At 39.9% G+C, this 17,012-nt stretch overlaps 2 protein-coding genes across 2 annotated transcripts; both read left to right on the top strand.

The window, feature by feature from the left end:
- Positions 1-3,922: 3,922 nt before the first annotated feature.
- LOC139648990 (olfactory receptor 10A4-like) lies at positions 3,923-6,593 on the top strand. The gene is made up of 4 exons (XM_071525276.1): positions 3,923-4,139; positions 4,712-4,889; positions 5,817-6,120; positions 6,306-6,593. Exons 1-4 carry the CDS (start codon positions 3,923-3,925, stop codon positions 6,591-6,593), a joined length of 987 nt encoding a protein of 328 aa, XP_071381377.1.
- Positions 6,594-9,371: 2,778 nt separating this feature from the next.
- LOC139648989 (olfactory receptor 10A4-like) lies at positions 9,372-13,249 on the top strand. The gene is made up of 6 exons (XM_071525275.1): positions 9,372-9,425; positions 9,570-9,701; positions 10,819-11,032; positions 11,951-12,128; positions 12,284-12,587; positions 12,962-13,249. The coding sequence occupies exons 1-6, from the start codon at positions 9,372-9,374 to the stop codon at positions 13,247-13,249; spliced, it is 1,170 nt and encodes a 389-aa protein (XP_071381376.1).
- The last annotated feature ends 3,763 nt before the right edge of the window (positions 13,250-17,012 follow it).

Below are 17,012 nucleotides of genomic sequence, written 5' to 3'. Positions count from 1 at the left end.
TTCATTCAGATGGTATTATAAAACTTTAACTGACATTCTGATTCTCATCTCAAAGGAGGACTCAAACATTATATAGTGTAAAATCAGTACCATGCACTAAGGTTTGCTCAAGCAGTGTACATACCTAATTGACAAGTATGCTGTGACACCCAACAATATATTCAAAACACCTTAAAATAATCTTTGAAAATATGACATTTCCATGGGCCTCTAAGCATTATTATATGGAAAAAAATGTTATTTACTGTAAATAGAAACATCACAGTGCTGACAGCATGAATACATTGTGTTTTGTGTAATTTTTGAGTACACAAACACGGTGTATGGACACCCCCGTCACAATCTCGGAACCCATCGTCTATCGGTCTGACGACGATTAGACTCTGGGGGCGATGGCCAATATTTCGGGGTTTCCGGTGTAGCAAGTGGACATCTGGGCCAAGACTTCTTCTTCCGTGCGCCGGTCATTGTTTACAGTCCGATTAGCAACTTGAGACGCGAGAGTCGAACGTTTCTCCACACAATACACAAACATCGATACTTTTTTATGTGTTTTAGGTCCAGACGACATTTTTGGCTAATCTCTATAAACAGATATCTGCATATGAGACGTTGTCTCTCAACTCCAACTCCATTCTCTCGTCTCAAATTGCTAAATGGAGTCTAATCGTCGTCAGACCGATAGACAATGGGTTCCGAGATTGCCCCCGTCATACTGTGACTTTGATATGATGGGGTATTGCACTATTTTGAGTGTTGATACACATTAAATTTAAATTGAGGGTTACCCCTTGTGGAGGTATATAGCACAAAATGTAGCCTAGTTACACCAAACAGAAAATTTAATTCTATAGTATAAGTATAAAATATGTGATATTAGTTTTCACTGGAGTTTATTTTTCTCATTCTTTTGAGCTTCATGAGCTTGAGGATGGCAAAATCAGTCATTTTTATAGTCAAATTTTAAAACATTACAGACAGACTTTCATGTCATTTGTTTTTACCTCTATCTTTTTTTTTTTCTCTAATCATTTTTATAATTCATGGCTGACATTGTTAACTGGATGGATAAGTGGCTGGACTTTTAGTGAGGAGACGGACACATATCTTGGTTGTAACCACAATGTGGCATTTATTCACGAGTGCACACACAACATGACAGCATCCTGCCACCTATCACAACAGAGACTGAATGGGAACAGGCAGCCTTTATAGTTCTCTGCTGTAGGTAATTAGTGTGAAGCTACCAACAATGGAGGGTTTCTCCCACACAGACATAAACACCTCAAACTTTACATCCTAATGCATAATAAATATAATACAAAAATGTTATTTACATAATTACATATTCCTTATTAATACATCAATAAATAAATTACATATTAATACTCAGTTACACCAATAATAGATATTACTTCCCCCCTTCCCGGCGACCTTGCTAAATGGAACCGTCCCGGAACTCTATATTGGTGTGCAGGCCCCGGGGGACGTCCTTTGCCATAACACCCTGGGAGTAGGAGACAACAGGAAGAGGTAAGTCTGCAGAGATATGGTTCTATTTTGCATACTAGACTGGCCTTGTTAAATACTTGGCAACCCCTAAATACAGCATAATAGCAGTTCACCACTCAAACACAAGATTATTTACTCTCCTGTTTGTGAGAGCGCTAACCTTATTTCTTTTACAGGTGGATTGACCAACTCCACCTGCCGCGGTGCCTGCAACACGTCACCACAACAAGCAGCCAGAATGCACCAACATGCAAATATAGAAATATCACTACAAAATAAATCGCCATGTGTAATCACTGTATCATGTAATCACTGTGCTATATGTGCAAATATACTGTTCAATAATTACGGTGTCCTAACGGACAGTCTCCGTTACAGACATTTTGCTTGCTTTTCGTTGTTTATCTTAATGGCTTTTATTTATCATAGCTTATATTTATAGCTGGTATTTATAACGTAAATACAAAACTCAAAAAATGTCTTTTGATTTACTTCAAATACGTTCTGATTTATATTTGTTTTGCATCATATGAGGTTTTGAAAAATAAAACATTTTAACAAAAATGTATTACTATTGAGCGTGGCTTTAGATAAAACACTATCGCCAGCCTCACCAGCATTCCCTAAATTTCTGTGATAATTTCATTTGGCTCTGTGTGCTGTGCCCAAAACAACATCATAGCCTCCTCTAGGGACTATTGAAGCTACAAGGCCCCGAGGCCTCTGTTCATCCCCAGCTCCATAACTGAGGCCATCTCCAAACTGAGACATGCAGTCTTATCCTTAGGGATCCTCTACTATCAAGGTATTATCACCAAATTAATGAAAGGCCACATTAGCTCCCTGGGTATATTACAGGTGTTCAGATTCCCCCACAGAGAGATGTCTCTCTGAAAAAAAAAATAATGAAGAGGACAAAATGATACGCCGTGCATCCACAGCCCCAGTCCTGTGGGGCTCACTTCATTATGGCATTCTATATTCTACGGACCAATTTGCAAATAGGCCTCCTGTGGGGCTTAAAGCACCTGTCCAGTCTTACCACTATGATAGACGTTTTGTTTCGTTTATTATCTCTAAGAGAACCACAGCAAACTGATATTCCTATAGCTATACAGTACACATTCAAAAGACTGTAGACTGGTATATTTTGGCCTTCTGCTGTACCTGGGTCACACAGACGCAGATAGACATTGATGAGACATGAAATTAAGGGTTTAATTCCGAAACTCTATATCCATTTTGGAAAATATTTGCTATACCTTAAATTCATCAGATAATAGCCTACTTGAAAAACATGATAAAAAATGTGATTTAAATGTGATTTAATACCTAAAAATGATTCTGTCCTAAGCAAATGTCTTCAATATTATAATATACAATATTATTCAATATAAAAACTTCAATATTGACCCATAATGCGCCTGTTGTGTCTCTAGTTTCATGAGGCCTCAAAGGCTGTGGAGTGATCTCACTTTTCCTCCATAAAAACAGGCCTGTCAACCCACCCACAGGCTGTTGTTCTCTCTATTGTTCTGTAGCAGGCGTCTCCCCCATAGGACAGCTGTCTTACCTGAATGACACAACCTGACTAATTGTTCCAGAGTATTTCTGCTGGCTCCCTTCAACTAGTAGTTGCAGGTCTCTATTTGACATTTGACATATAGGAGTTCCCACATGAAGTACCATTGAGTGTTCTGATACTTCTACTTAAGTTGGTGTTTGTTGCAACTTTGATAGCTATGATAGCTAACTATGTTATTTGATTTATCATACCTCAGTCTGTTATATATGTAATATGTGTTATCATATGTTATATGATGAAACAAAATCAAAATAATTGGTCATGTACAGTATATCCACTTTTTTTTCCCAGAATACCATATTAGTTCTATATAGTAATTTGTTAGCCAATCAGAAACGTGAAGATAAGGGCCTTGCACCACATCAAACCCATGCACATGTACACACACACACACACACCCACACACACCTACACACACACACACATATTCAGTTTTAGTGATGATGGTAATAGGCTATAAGAGTGAAAAGATCGGCCTGAGCGCACTCTTTGGTAAACATCGAGAGATGAGGTATACTATTGCTAAGATAACTTGTTATTTTATTGGCCACAAACACCATTTGCTAGCTTGACATGGACTTAATCATGAACTAGATGGACTATACTGTATGTATGCATAGTGTATTAAGATTATTCGGTAAAGTTGCTTATACTGTAAATAATGAATGTATTATAATTTTTTACAAAGCCAGTGTTATCCTTGAAGCAGTTCTCCAGATATTCTGTCTCTTACTTTTCGTTTGTGATCTAATGATTCCCGGTGTTGTTTTTTCTAAAATAATTCAAGCATGGCCTAATCAAACTGTCATTCTGTTTAACCTCAGTATGGAGTTAGAGAACTACACGCGTGTGTCAGAGTTTGTTATCGTGGGCTTCCCCAGTCTCCAGCCGGAGTATTTTGACCTGGTGGCCTGGTTCTTCTTCTTCCTCTATGTGACCACAGCGGTGGGCAACCTCCTGCTGGTGGTGGTGTTTGCTGAGGAGCGCAGCCTCCAGAAGCCCATGTACATCATCATGGTCAGCCTGGCCCTCTCAGACATTGGTAAGAAGAGGAGACGTTTTTACCACCGCCAAGGAGGTTATGTATTCAGTGCCATTTGTCTGTTTGTCAGCAGGATTACGGAAAAACTACTGGCCCAATTTTCGCGAAACTTTGTGAAAGGGTGTAGCATGGGCCAAGGAAGAACCCATTAAATTTTGGAGCAGATCCGTATATTGGTTGCGCTTGCACATTTGCATATCATAGAAGACTGGACTATTGGCCTTGGCGGAGGTCTGCGCTCTCCGAGTGCCTTTCTAGTTTGTAATGTGATGTTGTAATACTGACTGATGCCGTCTGGCTTTGGGAAAGTGAATGTGGTTTCTTGTGATCCTAATTTGTGAATTATAGCAATTTTATAGCTCCAGAAATCTACACTTTATGGGGCCGGATCAACAATTGTATACTATAGGATGAAATTAAATAGCAAGTCTAATCAATCTGATGATGTTATACTTTTAGATTCTTTTCCCTTTCAAATGTTAAAAAACGAAAAATCCATGACATTCTCCATTCTCATTTTCCTCTCTCTCTCTCTCTCTCTCTCGCTCTCTCTCTCTCTCTCTCTCTCCTAGGCTTTGCCACAGTGGCCTTGCCTAAACTAATCGCTCGCTACTGGTGGAATGATGGGACTCTCGGCTTCCACACCTGCCTGTTCCAAGAGCAGATGATCCATTATTTTGGCTCCTTGAACTCCTTAATCATGATGACCATGGCCTTGGACCGCTATCTGGCAATCTGCTTCCCACTCAGGTAGCATGACAAGAGAATCTGAATTCATTTCTATGTTGAATTTTAAAAGTCTAAATACATCCCATTTTGTCTTATTCACTTAAGATGTCGTTCAGTGAATTCTCTTCTGTTCCTCTTTCTTCAACATAGTCCAAATGCTTCCAAATGAAACACCACTGAAATAGCACTTTCTCTCACACTGCTCTCACATTGTTTGAAATGGTTAGTGTCAAGAAGCTATGACACTGATATTCTCAAGTTTAATCGCTTCTATTATACTGTCAATCCCACCATTAAAGCCAAATAGTACTCAGTTTAAGAATTCACTCACAATATCTATATGCAATTGTACAGTCCAATCAGTATTTATGAACATATAATTAATAACAGAAACTAGGAAACAATGAAAGGGAGAATGACTTTCTGAATTTGTAAAAAGTTTGCACAAAATTTGCCTGAACATTTATATCCAAATTAATCTACTCTCTCTATTTTCTGGCTATGAGAAACAATATGTTCACTAAAACAGGCTGAACTTTAAGTCTTTGAGTCTAGCAGTAAAATATTTTAAAGCTAAGATACAGAGGTATTCCACTTTAAGTCCTGTATCTTTTGTCAAGCTTATCTGTTCAAGGCTTCCAATTAGGGTTGTCAAAAGTCTGGATTTTTGAAAAGATATCAATATCCAGTGTGCCATACATTCAATATCAGCCTCACTGTTTTGCATGAAATGACACTAGAAGTTGATTTATTGACCTGAGCAGCAGGGAAAAAAGAATGGAAAAAGGAACCTGCATTAGGCAGCACGCTCAGACACACACAGGCGCACACATTCACATAGAGAGAGAGAAACGCATACATACACACACACACTACTTCATCTTCCTCCATGTCCCTTTTCCTTCTTCTCCATGTTTCTCCCTCTCTATCTCCTCCATCTCCTCCCAGATACCCAATACTGATGACAAATCGGACGATGACCGGCCTGACACTCTTCTCCTGGGCAGCAGCCCACGTCTTCCCCTGCGTCGGCACCATCAACTTTACCATGATGCCGTTTTGCGGACCCAACCAGATTGCACATGCCTTCTGTGACACCATATCACTGATGGCCCTGGTCTGTAGGGACAAAACCCGCGAGTTCAATAGTGCCTTTGGAATAGGGATGTTTGTTCTCTATGTCCCGTTCTGCTTTATCATCTTCTCCTATATCTGCATCATCATCTCTGTATTGCAAATGGCCAGTGGACAGGTCAGGTTCACTTCTCTTTTCTTTGTCTCTTATGCAAATATGGATGGGGCTTGTTGGGCAACTTTTGAATATTCTTTCTCTGTGTCTTTCCGTGTGGGTACCTGATGTGACAGTGTGAGAGTTTTGCAGTGTTTTAGTATTACTGTAAGTTTTTCCTAACTGTGTCCCCTACCCCTTCTCCTCAGGGCAGAGTGAAGACCTTCTCTACCTGTGCCACCCAGGGGTGCATCATTTCTATCTACTACATACCACGCTTCTTCGTCTACATCGCACCTTACTTTCCTAACCTGACCATGACCGCTGACAAGCGTATAGCCACCACTCTGTTCTACAGTCTGTTCCCTCCACTCATCAACCCCTTCATCTACTGCCTGAGAACCAAGGAGATCAAGCAGATATTCAGACGCTGGCTCCAGAGGAGGAGGGGCGTTACGCCTACCAAGCCGGGCCTAGTTGCCTCTGTCACCAAGTGATATTAATTATCTGCCTTTAGAGTGTGGGTCATTGTATGGAGAGATGATACCCATATACTTAAGTGTTTTTCAGAATCTGGGTCTGGAGCCAAAGTTGGGTCATGGAGGAAGAGTGAATTGGCGCCTTAAATCATTCTGGAGAAATGTGTGTTTTCTACAGGTTTTGACAGGGCAATTTTAATTTGAATGAAGTTATAGCCTGCCCAAATCCTGGTAAAGTAGTCTGAATAAAATATTAAAATCGTAAGCTACTGTCATCTTTTTTTAGTTCACATAATTTTTCAAATTTCATTAAAAAGCAATCTTGAAGATATAAATTATCAGATAGCTTTTAATACCAGCTCAAACAGGCTCTATATACCTGATAATTAAGCATCTAAATATGTCTTAATGGTCATCCAAGAATTGACAGTGTCATTCTAAGTTGAAGGGAAAGGCGCATCCAGCTCCTATACAAATCGTATTTTATAAATTTATCTCATTAATATTTTATAGAACAATTATTGCTGAATATTTGGTTAATCGCAAGAGTTTCTGCTTTTCTAAATGCATGGCTACCTTTGACTGCCTTCGTGAAAGGTCTGACGTACCCAGCAAAAACTTGGGAGGTGTTTTTCGTAAGACTGCAGTTGCATCACAAATCTCCTTGCAACCACAGCTGGTGCCATCATGGAGGTCAACTGGAGATAGCTGTGTGCAAAATAATTGTTAAATATATAACAACAAAAGGATTGGTGTAGATCCATTCAGTAATATATATATAAAAAAAAAGGGGAATTGCGTGATAAGGTAGATTTGTTTTCAAAATTAGGTTACTGTCACATAGGAGACTGCCTTATTGTCTTATTGTCCTTTTGGTCCTATCCTAACTCCAGAGCACTATGAGTTGTAGCTTGAGAAGAGTCTGCTCAGTTAACCTCACAATAAACAAACAGTTGATTTTTGACTTTGTTAGTTAACTAACTCTTTCTGTCTGTGTGACATAGAGCTCTGTGCAGAGACTGAACAGGCACACTAGGCACCTAAGTGCACAAAAATTTGCTTCAGCCCTCATTCACTTCCACTGAAAACCATGCAAAGGGTTAAAAAAACAAAAACAAAACAACCAGAAAGTAATTTCCGGTTGCAAAGCAATTTCACCCCTTTGCGTTCATACAGTTCACATGTGGTGAACTTTGACCTGCAAATTTGCAGGCCAAAATTGCAGGTCACTCTTCCTCCATGACCCAACTTTGGCTCCAGACCTGCAAATTTGCAGGTCAAAGTCAGACAATAGACTTTCTATTTTGGGCATGCTGACCTCTTAAAGAAAATCCAACATGGAGGAGTCTCTACTTGTGGCAGTGTCTCATCATCCAGTTTTATACAACACTCTAGTAGGGATGTACCCGAATCCGAATACGTTATTCGGGAAAGCACAAATAATGCGATGGAAACGACATTTCTTCTACCCGAAGTTGCTCGTTATTATTCAAAAAAAAAAAAGCCATGATTGACATGTAAATAAAGGACTTGATTTTCCCTTTATCATTTGTAAAACAGAAAATGAAGTAGTAAAACACAAATGAAAAAAGCCCATTTTGGTACTGTAGCCGCTGTGCGTCTTTCAGCGCCAGTGACAGAGCGGAGAGAGAGAGAGAGAGAGAGAGAGAGAGGATTCTCACAGGTATGAAAATATGTAAAAGACATGTTAAAATGGAGAAGAGTGAAATAAGCAGAAGAGCTGCATGTGTAAGAGAGCAGCAGTGCAGCAGAAACTAATGTTAATAAACGTTAATATACCAAAAAACATCACATCGCTTATATATTGACATTGTGAGTGAGAGCAGAAGTAGATGAAGGGTTTGATGTATAATATGTGTATGTAGTGTTAAAGTTGTGCGAACTGTCACAGTTTTAAAATGTGTGAATTTAGTAAAAAGTACAGCCTGTAAAGTCTGCTAGAGTGAGTTGTGACATCAGCCACTCTAGGCTGGCTCCATAGACTCCCTTTATAAAGGTTGAAAAAAGTCTAAAACTTAAACTGCGATTTCTCAAAAAGTACAAAAGGTATCAAAAAGCTGAATAAGAGTAATAAAGTACTAAAAGTGGTGACCCGTTTAAAGTTTGAATGGAGTTTCTAGCTTAAAGTATAAAAGAGTAGGAAGAGTTCAAAGAGGGCATGGTTTGAACAGTCCTCCCATAGACTTACATTGTAAAAACAGGTAATAAAAAGTTGAATAGCTCAAAAAGTATAAAAGATATCAAAAGGTTGAATACAAGTTGTAATGTCCTAAACAAGCTGAACAGTTTGAAGTTTGAATGAAGTTTCTAGCTGAAAGTATAAAAGAGTAGAGTTCAAAAAGTGCAGATTTGAACATTCCGTCCATTGACTCCCATTATAAAAAAAAAAGTGGAAAAAAGTAGAATAGTTTAAAAAGTATAAAAGATATCAAAAAGTTGAATTCAAGCAACCATGTCCTTAACAAGCTAAACATTTTAAAGTTTGAATGGAGTTTCTAGCTGAAAGTATAAAGGAGTAGTTAGGTGCCAAAAAACGTATGGAAGAGCGAGAAGATTACACCTGTGATTGCTGACTCAGCAATCACACAATAAATAGTGGGAATATTATACCTGTGATTGCTGACTCAGCAATATATAACAAATATGACTGCAGCTTCACCCCTCAGTCAGTAGTCAGTAGTCCTAATTGAAGTACAGCAAGTAAATCTATCAGAGAGGTGGCCAGCCTGGTGATTTGGGCCAATAGCTACACTGCATTTAATAATTAATCTCAAAATGGTGGAGATGAGGATTGACTTCGGCAGCAACCCTCAGGCCCATCTCCCCCTGGTAATCAGCGATGCAACTGTGATCAGAGGAGATCACAAATTCCTTAAGACGACCAGCTGCAACACCTTCAACTGAGATAAGAACATCTCCTATCTGATCAAGAAGGCCTAACAGAGGATGTTCTTCCTGCGCCAACTTCTGCAGCTCAACATGTCCCGGCCAATCATGGTCCAATTCTACAGATCTGTATTTGAAGGCATCCTCACAGCCTGGTATGACTCTACCTCCTCCCACTCCAAGCCAAGACTGCAGTGTGTCATTCAGATAGCTGAGAAGGTAGTCGGGTGCCGGCTGCAAACCTGGGAAACCATCTGTTTGACATCCAATCCACTGGAAGATGGTATCAGCGCATCAGTGCTGTACCACCCAACACTGCAACAGCTTGTTCCCAATGACAATCACCCCACTTCAACTAGCTCTCCTAAGCCCCATGCCTATAAGCATGCTCTCTCTCTCTCATACACACACACACACATACAACATAGGAGCACAACACAACATAAATGGCAGATTCAGACTATCTATTATTTATAGGTCATCTGCTATTTATCAACCTAGTTGTACCTTGCACATCTTCAACTAGGAACAATTCTCCAGGTTTGAATATATACCGTACACATATCATACATATACTGTACTGTGCTTCCATTTAGCCTACTGTCAATAAATATTGTGTTGTCTGTGATATATACTGTGTTAGATCCTGTTATGTTGTGTCCTGCACTTGGTGTGTCGATCCTGTATTGCCTTGGAAGTCTGCTTGAAATATAGGCTACAACACACAAGGCATTATCATTTATACAAGATGAACATTGAACAATTAATTATACTTAAAGCGCAGACCCTTGGAATATGTTAGGACCAATTAAATTACATCAATTAAGTAATGGATTAGGGTCAATTTCCTTGTGCGACAGTACACAGGATGGTGTGTCACAACTGGCTCATTTGACAACTGTGGCACAGGTTTTATGTGATTCTCAAGATTCTCAAGTACATTTACATTGTGTCCGTCATTGTGTTGTGTCCTGGGTCAGGAAATAATGGGTGTTCAGATTACCCCTAATTCTACAATCACAAAACAACATTACAGCATAAAAAATGCCATCTTACTATGATACAGCTGTTATGGAAAGGTTACTTGGACAACCAAGGAGCACTGCGTGTGTCTCTACTGGGACAAAATTGTATCAACATACTTCACCTACTTCACCTCCTGCCAGTCACAAAATCTTTATAAAACTGAGACGCTTCTCTGTGTGTTGTCACACAGTCCAGGGTGTTAGGTAAGGAATGATATGAGTCTCAATCACTCAGCCTAACACACATTTGGACATTTTCTCTCAATAGGTTGTATTTTGATCAGCCTCACTCTGCTTTCAGCATGTTTCAGGTGGATGAGAACTACACGCGTGTGTCAGAGTTTGTTATCGTGGGCTTCCCCAGTCTCCAGCAGGAGTATTTTGACCTGGTGGCCTGGTTCTTCTTCTTCCTCTATGTGACCACAGCGGTGGGCAACCTCCTGCTGGTGGTGGTGTTTGCTATGGAGCGCAGCCTCCAGAAGCCCATGTACATCATCATGGTCAGCCTGGCCCTCTCAGACATTGGTAATGGCGGTATCTTTTACATAGCCTACCATGCTTCTTCTATACTCAATGCCCAGTGTGTCAGGCATGTAGGCAAACAGATTTTGAGCATGGTATGGTTGTCAGTGGCAGGAACGCCAGTTTCAGCATTCAAAGTGAAAAAAGCAGCACACCATTAATGAAAAAACATGATAAAAAACGTCACCTCATTTTCATTTATTTATTATTATTATTATATTTTTTGGCCTTGGCTGCTAACAAATTTCGGTATAAAATGAGGTGACGTCTTTTTTTCATGTTTTTCATTATAATTATAATATTGGTGTGCTGCTTTTTCACTTTGAACTCTGGTCATTGAAGTCTTATTCTATCCTGGATTCAGCATCTCAGAAACAGCTGCCCTTCTGAGGTTTTGATGCACAACACTGTCTAGAGTTTACCAGAAAACAAAAAAAAAACATTAATTCGATTGCATTCCTTGTTGGTGACAGAAAGCCAGATAGGCCAGAATCAACCAAATATTGATGTAAACATTAATTGATCCCCGTGGAGCCTTTCCAATAACTTGTACAATTCTTGCCTAAAAATTCAGGCTGTTCTGAGGGCAAAAGGGGGTTGGTGACTGGTGTACCCAATAATGTTCCTAATTACCTGTCTAGTGTATACAGCATGAATCTGTCTGACTTTTGGTTTGAATTAATGGGTTTTCTTGTGACTCCAATTTATAGCTTTGGAAATGACTGTTCTGCAAGTCAAATCAACCTGATGACATTGCAGTTTTGCTGCCTTTTTCCCATGAAATAATTAAAGAAATTATAGAAGAAAATAAACCTGTCACATTTAATCGGCTCGGTGTCTTGCTGTCTCTTTTGTTCTTGTTTTCTCTCTCTCTCTCTCTCTCTCTCTCTCTCTCTCTCTCTCTCTCTCTCTCTCTCCTAGGCTTTGCCACAGTGGCTTTGCCTAAACTAATCGCTCGCTACTGGTGGAATGATGGGACTCTCGGCTTCCACACCTGCCTGTTCCAAGAGCAGATGATCCATTATTTTGGCTCCTTGAACTCCCTTATCTTAATGACCATGGCCTTGGACCGCTATCTGGCAATCTGTTTCCCCCTCAGGTGGCATTTCATCAAGATTCATATTCATTTATTATAGCACTTTATTACAGACCAAGCACTAAGCCCTGCAATGAGAAGACTAAAAACAAGCCATTTTCCTTTTTCTTCTCCTCTCCATGGTTCTGGCTCTCTCTACCACCCCTCCTCCTCCTCAGATACCCGGTGTTGATGACTAACTGGACCATGACGGGCCTCACACTCTTCTTCTGGGTGCTGGCTCACATCTTCCCCGGCGTTAGCACCATCAACTTTACCACGATGCCGTTTTGCGGACCCAACCAGATCATACACGCCTTCTGCGACACCATGTCTCTCACACCTCTAGTCTGTGGCGACGCCACCCGGCAGTTCAGTACCGCCTTTGCCGCGGCGATGTTTATTCTCTATGTTCCTTTATCCTTCATCATCTTCTCTTACATCTGCATCATCATCTCGGTGTTGCGCATGGCCAGCGGACAGGTCAGGTTCACCTCTCTTTCCCCTCTGACTATGGTGTATTTTTATATAGACTGTCCTTGTGTCCTTTTGCCTGAGTTTGAATTTGATAGATTATGATAATTTATATTACAAAGCCACCATCATTTATATCATGTAAGTTATAGGGTGTTTTAGCACTAGGTCTGTTTCAGCCTCTCAAATGGATTGAGTCTAATGACTCAGCAATTTTTTGTGCACGTGAACACGCCAAATGAACTCAGACCCTCTAAAATGAACTGAACGGGTTTGTTTGTGGTTCGTTTTGATTATCAGCATTTTGCCTTTCTCTCAGCAAGTTTTAGTTTTTAAAGCTCATAACTGTGTCCCTTCTAACCCTAAGCCACTGTTCTCCTCAGGGCAGAGTGAAGACCTTCTCTACCTGTGCCACCCAGGGGTGCATCATTTCTATCTACTACATACCACGCTTCTTCGTCTACTCTACACCTTACTTTCCTAACCTGACCATGACCGCTGACAAGCGTATAGCCACCACTCTGTTCTACAGTCTGTTCCCTCCACTCATCAACCCCTTCATCTACTGCCTGAGAACCAAGGAGATCAAGCAGATATTCAGACGCTGGCTCCAGAGGAGGAGGGGCGTTACGCCTACCAAGCCGGGCCTAGTTGCCTCTGTCACCAAGTGAAACACTTTGTCTTGATGTTTTGATTATGGATGGGATAAAATACACACATAATACATTTACGGCTCTGAATGGGATTATATATATTTACAAAACAAGAAGGTCCTGTGTAGATAAACACGGGCCATCTGGGTACTTGTGAGGTACAGTTAATTCACTATGTGCTATCCATCCTTTTTTCACCCTTAACCTTTAACAAATATACAGGATAGATGTTCACAATTGGTTCACTGAGTATATAAAAATATGTTGTATGGATGGGAATCTATGGAGCTGGGGATGAGTGTGTTTACTGTGTGTTTAACATGTTTTTCCACTGTTTTCCCCTCTTACCATGTCTCTATGTGTACCAACAGTACCCTAAAAATCCAAAACAGATGATTCATACTATATTTATGTGCATCTGTACTTTTGGGTTAATTCCTTTGTCTAAAATGTAAACAAATACCATTACAAAAACAACATGTTCCTGTGATAGTCCCATGGTACTGAAAACAAAAACAAACCCCTGCTGTAATCTAGGCTACAAGTCCTGTGGTAAAAATAAATTTAATGAGAGAGTTAAGGTGAGCATGTTGCAGGCCAAGCTGTTAAACTGAGAATGAGAATAACCTAAAAGGAAGGTTTTTTGTTTTTTTTTGGACCTCATAGCCACAGAAAACACTGACATCCATAACACCTGTGGTTTGAAATATCCCGTTGCCTGTGTTATCCTCTTACAGCAAAACAATGCCGCCATGGTGGGATGGGATATAAAAGGCAGACAGTATTTTCATCCTCCTGTAAATCAGGGCACAGGGGAGGGGAAGCTATCCTCATATCAGATACTGCCTGTCGAAAACAAATGACAAAGAGATTTATTATCGTTACAGGAAAGAGAGGCAGATGGCACTGTGGTTAGGTTACTCACAGTGTAAGCTGCCCAACAAAGCTGAAGAGCAGTAACTACTTAAGTACTGAAACTGAGAAAAGTGACTTCAAAGAATATCTCTTTCCCTGACAAAAGCACAGATGGACTGTATATAGTTTGACAGCAATTATGGGTATATTTTTGTTGATATTAAATCTAAAACCACTTTTGACGTTTAAAACACACAAAATATAGTTACTGCTGTTTGTCTTTGTAGCGCATTTTGCACTCCTGAATTGTGATTACATTTTTTAAGGAATTGTTCAAAGTGTCTAAATCCTAACCTTGCCTCATCAAAGTTCAGGCCTACACACTCAAATTACCTAAAATCAACATTATTATTACCATTAGGAATGGAGAGACTTTTACCCTTCAAGTCAGCGCTATATACATATCTATTCTTCTTATTTAGTTCATTGAAAGCTTATTTTCTCATTTACAACAGAAATAAACCGGAGATTTGGTATAGCGATGAAACCTCCAAGCATGTCCAATCTATTGTATTCCCTGTTTGAATAGGAAATCAACATTCATTATATGGAGGTTGAATTAACGTATCCTGAATAGCCCCAAAGGAAAAGAATGACGGAGAATGAAATACACCCGCAGTTGAAACACAGTGATCTGGCTGAAGTGTCTCTCTCTGTGCTTTGGGACGCCCTTGAAGCTGTGATGAAGAGGAATATTATGACGTCTCTGCCCTTAAAAAAAAGCTTTGAATGGAGAAAAAATTTAGTAATCTGCAACCATAGAGAGACCGCAAAACACAAGATAGATTCAAATATTTAACAAGAGATTGATAAGATCAGTCATGAGATGGATGGAATATACACAGAGGAAGTAAAAAAAAATTATATTCCATAAGCGGCTGCTGCATCAACAGCGTCCTCCAGAACTAATACATGTTTGTAAATCAATGGGCTTTGAAAAGAAGGAGATACAACCTTCATGGAAAGAGCCTTAAGAAAGGAAAGATAAATTACAATGTGATAATCTGAGTTAGTTTTAAATGTAGACTCTAAGATGTTTACATTCATCCTAATGGAAATTAAAAAGATTTTGCCAAACTCATAATATAACATAGGCTATTTGGTGGATGTTTTTATCCAAAGCGCCTTACAGCACCATGAATACATTTTTAGCACTGGTGGTCATATTATTGCCATACAGGTATTTGGCCAGAAGATGGCAACATCTCCAAGCCTTATAATTTTCACAGGCTCCACTGTGATCTGCTTTACCACATGGACCGCACACTCATGACATGTAGCTGTTAGCCAGTGCTACCCACTAATGTTTGGTGAATGAAAACCCATAATCACATTTTAGACCATATAATCCACCCAAACACGTCCATAGAAAAGTTAAATGTGGCATAACATCACTCTATGAAAGAGGGTTCCTATGCATATTCACTAACAGCCTTACAGTCCCATTCACTCTCCACCAGGGAAATGGCGCAATTAGTGCCAGTTATAGGAAATCATATTGTATTAAGTTGAAAAAATTACAGAAAAAAACACTTTCAGTGAGTGGTTCATGTGGAACCAGTCCTCATCTGCTTCATCTGTGTTTATTGCTCTTGTTGTGAACCTGCCTATCCTCACATTTTATCTATTCCGCCCTTGTAGCCTCTTGTTGAAACAGCAATGCCCAACCATTTTACATAATCTGTTTTATTGATATTTACAGACGTCGTCTAGCCTCATACTTAAATGTCACTGTCATTTGCGATACGTGCAGAATATCTCAAGAGGCAAGGTGCACATGTTACAGACTGAGGCTTCCTTTGAAACAGTAATCTATCTGTGTTACGAGACTGGTGTATTGTTCACGGCCAGGCAGTAGCAAGGGTGACTGGTTTAATGTCTAACACACAGAATGTGCTGTCCTGGGACTCGAGTGGTACTGTAACAAACCACGCTCCACGCATTCTGCCTGCTCCCAGGCCGTGCGTGTGTGTGTGTGTGTACGTGTGTGACAGAAGGAGAATAGTTGTATTCATGATGAATAACTGGCCCACACTACAGTTACTGTGTGAACACAGACTGGGCAGGGAGGAGAGGAGAGAGGGATGAAAACAGGGAGGTGGAGGAGAAGAAGAAAAACCAAACAGAATTTCACTGAAGGCAACTGAAAGCTACACATCAGTCTCTCTACACTTAAGTACAGTCTTCATGTTTTAATACAATGATGTACTCTTCAGCACATCAGGAGAACTCCCCTCATATTTTCTCTTGCCCTCTCACACACTAACATTAACACCGAGCGACATGCAGAGACTCTAATTTATTATTTTCTCATTTAAAACTGCCCACACATTAATTTGACATCTCATTTTGTCAGCATTTCATTAGAGAAGTGGAAGAGCATGGCCCTGCTGCAAAATTGAAAACAGACCACATGCTACCAGAGTCAGGATGCCTGCCCGGACTGTATGTGCTTATTCTTCTTGCTGCTGCGCTTCAGCCTACAGACTGGACAGTTGCCTAGAGGCTACAGGAAAAAGTCTTAGCTGCAATTTTAGTGTTATTATTTCCTGAATGAAAAGTTTCTGTGTTCATTTACGCCTTGAATACTGAGTGAGTTGAGTGAGCGAGTGAGTGGGCGTCAATGGGAAGATTAGCAATCATTTCTTCAGATAAGTGGTTGACAACAGCAATAAGCAGTACAAGACTAAACTAACTGCATGCATTTATTTTGCAATAAATCATCACGAAGGCCACGCACTTCAATAATCTTTATTTAGTTTACAGATGTATTCCATTTGAAGTTTGGAAGGGGAAGGGGGAGCATTAGTGCTATTTACAATTGGTTTGAAAACGTTTATCTCTGTACAGATTTGAACCCTGATCA

Source organism: Centroberyx affinis, unplaced genomic scaffold (assembly GCF_046629955.1).
Source record: "Centroberyx affinis isolate AG114_WGS23_722 - 3 ecotype Tasmania unplaced genomic scaffold, CSIRO-AGI_Caff_v1 ptg001279l_1, whole genome shotgun sequence".
Taxonomy (NCBI): Eukaryota; Metazoa; Chordata; class Actinopteri; order Beryciformes; family Berycidae; genus Centroberyx; species Centroberyx affinis.
Note: the sequence above shows the minus strand (reverse complement) of the source record. Positions and strands in the feature narration are given on the sequence as shown.

Excerpts from the sequence above, each read along its gene's own strand:
- LOC139648990 (XM_071525276.1), top strand. The coding sequence starts at position 3,923 with ATGGAGTTAGAGAACTACACGCGTGTGTCAGAGTTTGTTATCGTGGGC. Across the intron at positions 4,890-5,816 it reads GCAATCTGCTTCCCACTCAG|ATACCCAATACTGATGACAA; the intron begins GTAGCATGACAA and ends ATCTCCTCCCAG. Across the intron at positions 6,121-6,305 it reads TGCAAATGGCCAGTGGACAG|GGCAGAGTGAAGACCTTCTC; the intron begins GTCAGGTTCACT and ends CCTTCTCCTCAG.
- LOC139648989 (XM_071525275.1), top strand. The coding sequence starts at position 9,372 with ATGGTGGAGATGAGGATTGACTTCGGCAGCAACCCTCAGGCCCATCTC. Across the intron at positions 9,426-9,569 it reads CTCAGGCCCATCTCCCCCTG|CTCAACATGTCCCGGCCAAT; the intron begins GTAATCAGCGAT and ends CAACTTCTGCAG. Across the intron at positions 9,702-10,818 it reads TCATTCAGATAGCTGAGAAG|GTGGATGAGAACTACACGCG; the intron begins GTAGTCGGGTGC and ends AGCATGTTTCAG.